The 10279-nt window shown below is 35.3% G+C and overlaps 1 protein-coding gene across 1 annotated transcript; it reads right to left on the bottom strand.

Moving 5' to 3' along the window:
- Window positions 1-963: 963 nt before the first annotated feature.
- Window positions 964-1794, bottom strand: LOC131613055 (uncharacterized). The gene is made up of 2 exons (XM_058884776.1): window positions 1571-1794; window positions 964-1461 (listed from the first exon to the last, which is right to left on the bottom strand). Exons 1-2 carry the CDS (start codon window positions 1716-1718, stop codon window positions 965-967), a joined length of 645 nt encoding a protein of 214 aa, XP_058740759.1. The 5' UTR covers window positions 1719-1794; the 3' UTR covers window position 964.
- Window positions 1795-10279: the final 8485 nt, after the last annotated feature.

The raw sequence follows: 10279 nt of genomic DNA on the forward strand, positions 1-10279 counted from the left end.
GACGCAAAAAATGTGATTTGGAGGAATTTTGCTCCCCTCCTTTCTTCTCCTAAAAATTAAGTCAAACATATTATATATCCACATCAACTTTTATTTATTAAATTTAATTAAAAAAATCAAAAGTGTGAATGTAAAATAATAGGAGAATGATTATTAAAAAAAAATAGAAAACAACAAACAAAAATTAAAATATTTAGGAAGACTATTAACTTATTTAACCTTAAAAATAAACATCATATACTTCTAGGATTTTTATCATCTCACATACACTATAGAGACTACTTCAACAATGTCACAATTAATGTTAAAAAATCACGAATGATTAAAAAAAAACTAAATCGTTTTTCCTAGTAGATTTTTTTTCTAATTATTTCAAAAAAGAGTTTTAAAGAAAAGGTGAAGAAGTATTCATCTCTAACTTTCCTGATTTACCATACAAACTAAGAAAAAATTGATGACAAACAAAGGGAATGCAAAATAATAAATTTTGTGCCACCGTTAAATTTGTATGGCAATGACATATCTAAGATGCTTTTAGAATTTCGGCTAATGATTTTGTAACCGTGTTGGCTGTCAATTTGATTAATCATTTTTATAATCTGGATTCAATGTTAATCGCTCATCATATTTTTACAATTTAGTTTCGTTATCGTACACGAGTACGTTAGATTGTGCGCTTGATGAGTATGTTTATCATTGGTTTTAGATTTGTTATAGAATTTTACTTTCTTTTTAGTTTGTAAAATTTACAATGTACTATTTTAGTTTCATTGGGTTAAGTCCTATGTCCCCAATTGTTTGTACCTCTTTTTATTTTATATTTTAATGGTGTTTATTAAATAAAAAAAAAAAGCTTAAGACCATTGAACTAATATACGAGTAGTATCTATCTAGCCAAGTTCAATGTACTATAAAAATCAAACACAAAGCAACATTCTTGAATCAACTTAGCCAAAAAAAAAAATCAACTCTTTCTCACTCTTATATAGTGCCATACAAGAAAGATAATAGATGCAAGCAAAGTTGATCCTCCAAAAACCAAAGGAGGACAAGGTTGCCATGGTTTTTTAGAACGTCTCTTCTTCACTGGAGCATTTTCCTCTTCACTCTTATGCTCTAAAACCTTTTCTTCTTCTGCTACAATTTGCTCCGGTTCTGGTTCTGATACAATGCTATTTGCACCCTCGTCTTCCTTTACTTCTTCTATTCCCACCCCACATGATACACCTTTTGCAATTTTCGGCATCACTATTGTCAACAGTCCCTCATCTTCGTTATACTTAGCCTTGATCTTATCCAAAATAACTCCATTAGGGATCTCAAACTTCTTTCTAAACCCTTTTATTTTCACCTCTTTCTTGAATGGTATCATTTGCATTTCTTGCACCTCCTTTTCACCACTCACTGAAATCTTTGTACCGTCTTTGTTAATACTGATGTCAATGTTCTCTTTCTTATAACCTTCATTGGTTCATCAATATTCATCACATCAACTTGAAAATATTATAATAGGAAAGAGAAGAAAACAGTAATGATTGGAAAGAGTTGATTGAGAGTGAAGAAATTAAACCTTTGAGATGTGCTGTGAGGGTGAAAATTGAATCGGTTTCTTTAGAGAAGAAAACAGGACCTGCTTTATCTTTGGCAAACTGAAAATCTGAAATGGTAGTGCTGTCATCTTTTGTTCTTGTGATCTTGAGACCCAACTCAACCTCCATAGCAGTTAACTCTTGGTTATTATTTTCTGAAAATAATGGAACTATGGAAGTGCATAAAAAAATGTTTCAACGGTTTGTGTTTCTTTGAACAGACATTATGGTAGACATTTTTTTTGGAGTATGTATCCTAGTACTGTGTTTTAGTCCTAAGAAGACAAATGTGCAAGTAAAGTATATATTCATTACTTCTAGTTGCTTCTCTGTTGCTATTTTGTTTCCTTGTTGTCTTTGGAGGAATCTATTACTTTTGGATACTGTCGTGTAAGGTTAACGAGGTAGAAAAAAATGTTGTCTGTAGAACATTTCTCTTTATTATAATAGGATACTACAATTTCTAAGAATTTGATGCATGGAGTTGAGATGTTATGCATGGAGTTGAGTTGAAATTTGATACAAAAGACAATCAAGTAAGGAGGCTTATTCATAAAGTTATTTTTGACTCTATAGACAAAAGCGTTCAAATCATGGACTTACATATGGACCTTCTTGGACACCGCATATGAGCACATGGAACCTCCATCTTCATCTCAATAGTGGGTTTACATCAAATGGTCGTAAGGACTTCATGTCCGTTTTAACCATTTACTTTATATTTTATATAAACGTGACTCTGAGTCACACCTAGGTATTCTTTAAGTACACTAGTAAAGTTCTACCTCATTTAAACACTGACTCGAACGTTGTATGGATCTATGTATTTGTAGGTATACATCGTCAATTGGTGTTGATGATGACTGTGAGATATTGGATCGAACTCTAGTATGGTCGAAGGATAGCTTCTTGGTTCGACAGGATTAAGCATGAAGTCGAAGGTTGTTCACATATTTGTGTCGAAGATGCTAGGGTTATTAGCATGTTAAATTAGGTTTTAGTGTTTAAATCCTAATTTGTTAAGTTAGCTTGTTTATTAAGTTGACTTGTGTAATGGGCCTTGTGGAAAAAACCCATTAGTTAGTATGTTAGGTTTTATTATAAATAGCATACTAGTCTCTCATCATTGTTAAGCTGCAAATCCTAATTTAGGGTGAGAGAGGTTATTTGTTATTCTTGTAAACTTGTAATCTTGTTTTAAGAGAAAGTAAAAGAATAACAGTTATAACCAATTCTTGTGTTCTTCTCATCTTCCCTAATTCCTATTATATTTTGTTCTTGACATCGTTTTTTACAACAATGACAATTGATGACATAGGCCAAACAACCTTTAAAGAAGATAACTCCATAAATCAGATGACTTTTGGATATTGAGAGTTCCTTGTGACAATTGACAAAAGTAGAATTGCATATCCCTGATGAAGTCGAAGAAGAAGCAGAAGATGCTGAGGAAGTTGAGGAAACTGACGATGACTACCTATTATCGAGAGATAGGTCGAGAAGAGTCATCAAGGCACCTCAGAGACTTGGGTATGCAGATCTTATAGCTTATGCCTTAATCTTTGCAAGTGAGGTTCTAGATGAAGAGCCTAGAGACTACAAGGAAGTTACGAGGAGTCGAAATAAGACTGAATGGCTGAAGGTCATGGATGATGAGATGAAATCTCTTCATGATAATCATACTTGGGAACTGATCAAGAAACCTGCTGGGGCAAGGTTAGTCAGCTGTAAATGGATTTTCAAAGTTAAGGAAGGAATTGAAGGAGTGACGTCGAAAAGATACAAGGCAAGGTTAGTTGCAAGGGGTTTCACTCAGAAAGAAGGTGTCGACTTCAATGATGTGTTTTCTCCTGTTGTGAAGCATAGGTCCATTCGAATGTTTCTTGCCATGGTGGCACAGTTCGATCTTGAACTAGAACAGATGGATGTGAAGATTGCGTTCTTGTATGGTGATCTAGATGAAACGATCCTGATGAGGCAACCTGAAGGGTATGTCGAAAAGAGGAAGGAAGATTATGTGTGCAAGCTAAAGAGATCTTTATATGGGCTGAAACAATCTCCTTGACAGTGGAATAGGAGATTCGACAAGTTCATGGCACGCATAAGTTTCATTAGAAGTCAGTTTGACCACTGCGTTTACTTCAGATTTCGACCTGGTAATTCATTTGTTATTTTGTTGCTTTATGTGGATGATATTCTCATAGCAAGCAACAATGTTGAAGATGTGATGAGAGTGAAGGTTGAACTCAATAAGGAGTTCGATATGAAGGATATGGGAGCTGCTTCTAGGATTCTTGGAACTGACATTCGAAGAGATAGAAATAAGTTAAATCTCAAGAGGCATATCTACGGAAGATTCTCGAAAAGTTTGGTATGTCGAATTCGAAGCCAATTGTGACTCCAAAAAACCCTCAATTCAAGCTGAGTATTGATCAGTGTCCTAGTACCGATGTCGAAAGAGTCTATATGAATAGCATTCCACATGCTAATATAGTTGGTTCTTTGATGTATGTTATGGTCTGTACTAGACCCGACATAGCATATGCAGTAAGTCTTGTAAGCAGGTACATGGCAAATCCTGGAAAGGCTCACTGGCAAGCATTGAGGTGGATTTTAAGTTACATAAATGGGTCTCTAAACAGAGTCCTAATTTATGGTGGAGCCTTGGGTGAAGATAGTAAAGTAGTAATCAAAGAATATGTCGACTCTGATTATGCAGGTTGTATGGATTCCAGAAAATCTATTTCTGGATATGTTTTCACTATGTTTGGCACTGCAATTAGTTGGAAAGCAACACTTCAGAAGGTTGTTGCTCTATCAACCACTGAAGCGGAGTATATTGCTCTAACTGAAGCTGTGAAAGAAGCATTGCGACTTGAAGGTTTTGCAAAGGATCTAAAACTTCAAGGTCGAGGTATCACTATTAAATGTGATAGTCAAAGTGCAATACACCTGTCGAAGAACTCAGCATATCATGAGCGAACTAAGCACATCGATGTGAGGTTGCATTTCGTCAGAGAAGTAATCGTGCGTGGAGAAGTCCAAGTGCTGAAGGTTTCGACTGAAGACAATGCTGCTGATATGATCACTAAGACATTGTCGAGTTGCAAGTTTTTCCACTGTACGCAGTTAATAAAGTTGCATGGATAAAGCTAGTTTGTTCCCTTGATGTTTTAGAGTTAGATCCAAGGTGGAGATTTGTGAGATATTGGATCAAACTCTAGTATGGTCGAAGGGTAGTTTCTTGGTTCGACAGGATTGAGCATGAAATCGAAGGTTGTTCACATGCTTGTGTCGAAGATGCTAGGGTTGTTAGCATGTTAAATTAGGTTTTAGTGTTTAAACCCTAATTTGTTAAGTTAGCTTGTTTATTAAGTTGACTTGTGTAATGGGCCTTGTGGAAAAAGCCCATTAGTTAGTATGTTAGGTTTTATTATAAATAGCATACTAGTCTCTCATCATTGCTAAGCTGCAAATCCTAATTTAGGGTGAGAGAGGTTATTTGTTATTCTTGTAAACTTGTAATCTTGTTTTAAGAGAAAGTAAAAGAATAGCAGTTATAACCAATTCTTGTGTTCTTCTCATCTTCCCTAATTCCTATTATATTTTGTTCTTGACATCGTTTTTCACAACAATGACAATTGATGACATATGCCAAACAACCTTTAAAGAAGATAACTCCATAAATCAGATGACTTTTGGATATTGAGAGTTCCTTGAGACAATTGACAAAAGTGGAATTGTCCAGTATCTCTTGATGACACTATTTTCCTTAAAAATAAGACATTTGGTTACACGATTTTACATCAGATTTCATAATAATTTGAAGTAAAAAATATTTGATTTAAGGATTTTACATCAAATATTTATTTCCACTGATGTGAAAACTAACACGATGACAGTTTCGTAAGTTAAATGTGTTAGAACAAGATTTGTTCTGATCAATATTCCTAGTTTTGATGATAACAAGGATATGAATTTTGTGTGAGATAATGTGGTACTCTAATACATTGCAATTTCCCTTTCAGGAAATATATAAAGAGTATGCACAAATCAGCGCTCAGAAGCTTTGTCTCAGAAGGTTCAGCATGCAACATCAGAACATGGTCTGGCAAGACATCAGAAGATGGTCAAGGCAGAATCAAAACATGGGTCTATGAAAGCATCAGAAGAACTTGAGATCAGAAGCAGAAGCACTGAAGTTCTCACGGTATCACGCTCAGAAGCACTTCAAGGTCAGAAGACAAGAAGATGCTATGCACCAAGCTGTTTGACTCTGATGACATTCAAATATTATATTCACAAACATCAGATCAGAAGAAAGTACAGGTGGCAGGCTACGCTGACTGACAAAAGGAACGTTGGAAGCTATTAAAGGCAACATCAGTAGACACAGCGTGAACAAGGCTCGAGGTAGTTGACAAAAGCGTGAAACATTAAATGCAATGCTGTACGGAATACGCAAAGCATTAAATGCGCCCAACGGTCATCTTCTCAAACGCCTATAAATATGAAGTTCTGATGAGAAGCAAGGTTGACGATTTGCTAACAATTAACTTGCTGAAACGCTGTTCAAATTCAAAGCTCAGAAACTTCATCTTCATCAAAGCTCACTACATTGCTGTTGTAATATATTAGTGAGATTAAGCTTAAACGTTAAGAGAAATATCACTGTTGTGATTATAGCTTTTCAGAAGCATTTGTAATACTCTTAGAATTGATTACATTAATTTTTAAGTAACTAGAGTGATCAAGTGTTGATCAGGATACTCTAGGAAGTCTTAGCTTGTGTCTAAGCAGTTGTAATTAGAGTGATCACGTGGTGGTCAGGATACTCTAAGAAAGTCTTAGCTTGTGTCTAAGCATTTGTTCCTGGAGTGATCAGGTTGTGATCAGGATACTCTAGAAGACTTAGTCGCGGACTAAGTGGAAAACCATTGTAATCTGTTGCGATTAGTGGATTAAATCCTCAGGTGAGGTAAATCACTCCGTGGGGGTGGACTGGAGTAGTTTAGTTAACAGCGAACCAGGATAAAAATAACTGTGCATATTGTTTTTATCGTTCAAGTTTTTAGACTACACTTATTCAAACCCCCCCTTTCTAAGTGTTTTTCTATCCTTCAATTGGTATCAGAGCGCCGGTTCTAAGGTGCAAGCACTTAACCGTGTTTAGAAAAGATTCAGGAAGAGAAAAACGCTTCAGTAAAAGATGGCTGGTGAATCTCAATCAAATCCAACTGCATCTACATCTGGCTCTGCTGAGCAATACAATGGTAACAATGGTTATACTAGACCACCAATATTCGATGGTGAAAACTTTGAATATTGGAAAGATAAACTGGAAAGTTACTTTCTTGGTCTGGATGCTGATCTATGGGATCTTCTGTTGGATGGTTACAAACATCATGTTAAAGATACTTGTGTAAGGCTCACGAGAAGCGAAATGACTGATGATCAAAAGAAAGATTTCAAAAATCATCACAAATGCATGACTATTTTGCTGAATGCTATCTCTCATGCTGAGTATGAGAAGATATCTAACAGGGAAACGGCCCATGACATATATGAGTCCTTGAAAATGACTCATGAAGGAAATGCTCAAGTCAAGGAGACTAAAGCTCTTGCTCTAATCCAGAAATATGAAGCCTTCAAGATGGAGGATGATGAAGATATTGAGAAGATGTTCTCAAGATTTCAAACTCTAACTGCTGGATTGAGAGTTCTGGATAAAGGCTACACCAAGGCTGATCATGTAAAGAAGATTATCAGAAGCTTACCCAGAAGATGGGGTCCAATGGTAACAGCATTCAAGATTGCCAAGAATCTGAATGAAGTTTCTTTGGAAGAGCTTATCAGTGCCTTGAGAAGCCATGAAATTGAGCTGGACGCAAACGAGCCTCAGAAGAAAGGTAAGTCTATTGCATTAAAATCTAATATCAAAAAATGCACTAACGCTTTTCAGGCTAGAGAAGAAGATCCTGAAGAATCAGAATCTGAAGAAGAAGAAGATGAACTGTCCATGATCTCCAGAAGGGTGAACCAATTCTGGAAGAGCAAGCAAAGGAAGTTCAGAGCCTTCAGAAGTTCAAAGAGATTTGAACGTGGAGAATCTTCTGGTGACAGAAGATCTGACAAGAAGAAGGCTGTCTGCTATGAGTGCAATGAGCCTGGACATTACAAGAACGAGTGTCCAAAACTTCAGAATGAGAATCCCAAGAAGAAGTTTCATAAGAAGAAAGGTCTTATGGCAACATGGGATGATTCTGAATCAGAATCAGAATCAGACTCTGAAGGAGAGCAAGCCAACTTTGCGCTGATGGCTACAGAAGATGATGGATCAGAATCTACATCAGAATCAGATTCTGAAGAGGTATTTTCTGAACTATCTAGAGAAGAGTTAGTTTCCAGTTTAACAGAACTTCTGGAACTCAAGGCTCATCTTAGTATCAAATACAAAAAGTTGAAAAAGCAGTTTGAATTTGAAACTAAGAAGCTGGAATTGGAAAATTCTGAACTGAAGGAAAAAGTTTTAAATCTATCCAAAGATAGTGGTTCTCCTTCTGAAACAGAAAAATCCATTCCTAGCATGAATCATATTCTGAAAGAATATGACTCGAGCTTCAGAAAGTTCTTATCTAGAAGTATTGGCAGAAGTCATCTTGCTTCTATGATATATGGTGTTTCTGGAAACAGAAGGTTTGGTTTTGGCTATGAGGGTGATACCTCACATAAATTTGAACCTATTGATGATCTGAAGATCACATACATGCCATTGTATGATCAGTTCAAATATGGCCATGCACATGATATTAGGCTCACTTCACATGCACAGAAGTTTAACACTGTTCACACCAAGAAGCATGTGACACATCCTAAGAAATATCATGCTGACAAACCTAAAGAATATCATGATGTTCCTCCTGTTAAATATTTTTCTAAACCCAAGTTCAATCAGAACTTGAGGAGAACTAACAAGAAAGGACCCAAGAAATTGTGGGTACCTAAGGAGAAGATAATTTCTGTTGCAGATATCCTTGGCGGCAAAGAGGACAGAAAGCAAAATGTCATGGTACCTGGACTCTGGGTGCTCGCGACACATGACGGGAAGAAGGTCTACATTCCAAGACCTGGTGCTTAAACCAGGTGGAGAAGTCAAGTTTGGAGGAGATCAGAAGGGCAAAATCATTGGCTCTGGAACCATAAGTCTTGTTAACTCTCCTTCCATAACTAATGTACTTCTTGTAGAAGGATTAACGCATAACTTATTGTCCATAAGTCAATTAAGTGACAATGGTTATGATATAATCTTCAATCAAAAGTCTTGCAAGGCTGTAAGTCAGAAGGATGGCTCAATCCTATTTACAGGCAAGAGGAAGAACAACATTTATAAGATTGATCTTTCTGATCTTGAGAAGCAGAAGGTGACTTGTCTTATGTCTGTTTCTGAAGAGCAATGGTGTGGACCTCCGTTTTTTATCCCGGGCCATACCTCTGTTCTGGAGAGATACGTGAACTGACTCTTTTTTATCGCTTAATGCTTTCGCATTTTTGAAAATTCACAGAGTCGCCACCGACCTTTTATTTTATCCAATGAAGGAAAGGTTTATAAAAGAAACAGAAAAAAGACCTTTAAGAAATTCTGGGTAAGGGGGTAGGTTATACAAAGGGAAGGTGTTAGCACCCTTTGTATCCATGGTTATCCATGGGCTCTTAAGTTTGCTTAGCTCACTTGTTTTTCGATCACTTTTCAATTGCTTTAGAATGCTCATATGTGGTTTCAAATACTTTTGTAAATTGAATTTTGTAATGATCCGTGTGTGGATGTATACAAAATGCTTGTTTATCTTTCGAAAGATGTTTTGAAAAGAACGTTAACTTTGTAATAATCCGTGTTTGGATGTATACAAAGTATTGTCTTTTTTGAAAGTTTTGTTTTGAAAAACAACAGTGTATGAGAATTTGTTTGTTTTGATTTGAGCAAGCAAACTAGGAGGTCTACCCTGAGTTGTAAGGTCTTTATCCTTATTTCCTTTAAAAATCTATCCTTTCATCGGATATAAACAAAAGGTTCGATTTTGTACTCGAAACAGTAGAATTTTGACTTTGATTTTGAAAAGAATGAGAAGGGATTACCTTAAGAGGTGCAAGTGTGATTGTGTTTGTATTCAGATATTTTATCTTTGAAGTTAGTGATCTAACGGTTCAATTTTATCTTTGACATACACGCAGTTTATATTTGCTGAAAATTAAAATGCGGAAATGTAAAGTGCGGAAAGTAAATCTACGCTATTACATCGATTGTGCAGGAAATGTAAACTAGCCTATTTACATGAATTTGACATCCTATACATTTATCTAGGAATTTAAATTGCAAGAAAAATAAAAGGCATGTTTTTTGGATTTTTTATGATTGGTTTTAATTATAATTAATGCATGATTAATTAAATTAAAATGAAGAAAAAAGATGAAAATAAATTTAAACCTAGAAATTAAGTTTAAAATATGTACAAAATATTTATCAATTAATTTTAAACCAAAACTAATTTTTTTGGAATTTTGAAATTGATTTGAAATTGATTTAAGTTAATTAAAACATAATTATGCAAATAATTATACAAATAATTAAAACTTAAAGAGAAAATTATTCAAAATATGTACAAAATTAGTTTATAATATATAAACAATATTTT

Source organism: Vicia villosa, linkage group LG1 (assembly GCF_029867415.1).
Source record: "Vicia villosa cultivar HV-30 ecotype Madison, WI linkage group LG1, Vvil1.0, whole genome shotgun sequence".
Classification (NCBI taxonomy): Eukaryota; Viridiplantae; Streptophyta; class Magnoliopsida; order Fabales; family Fabaceae; genus Vicia; species Vicia villosa.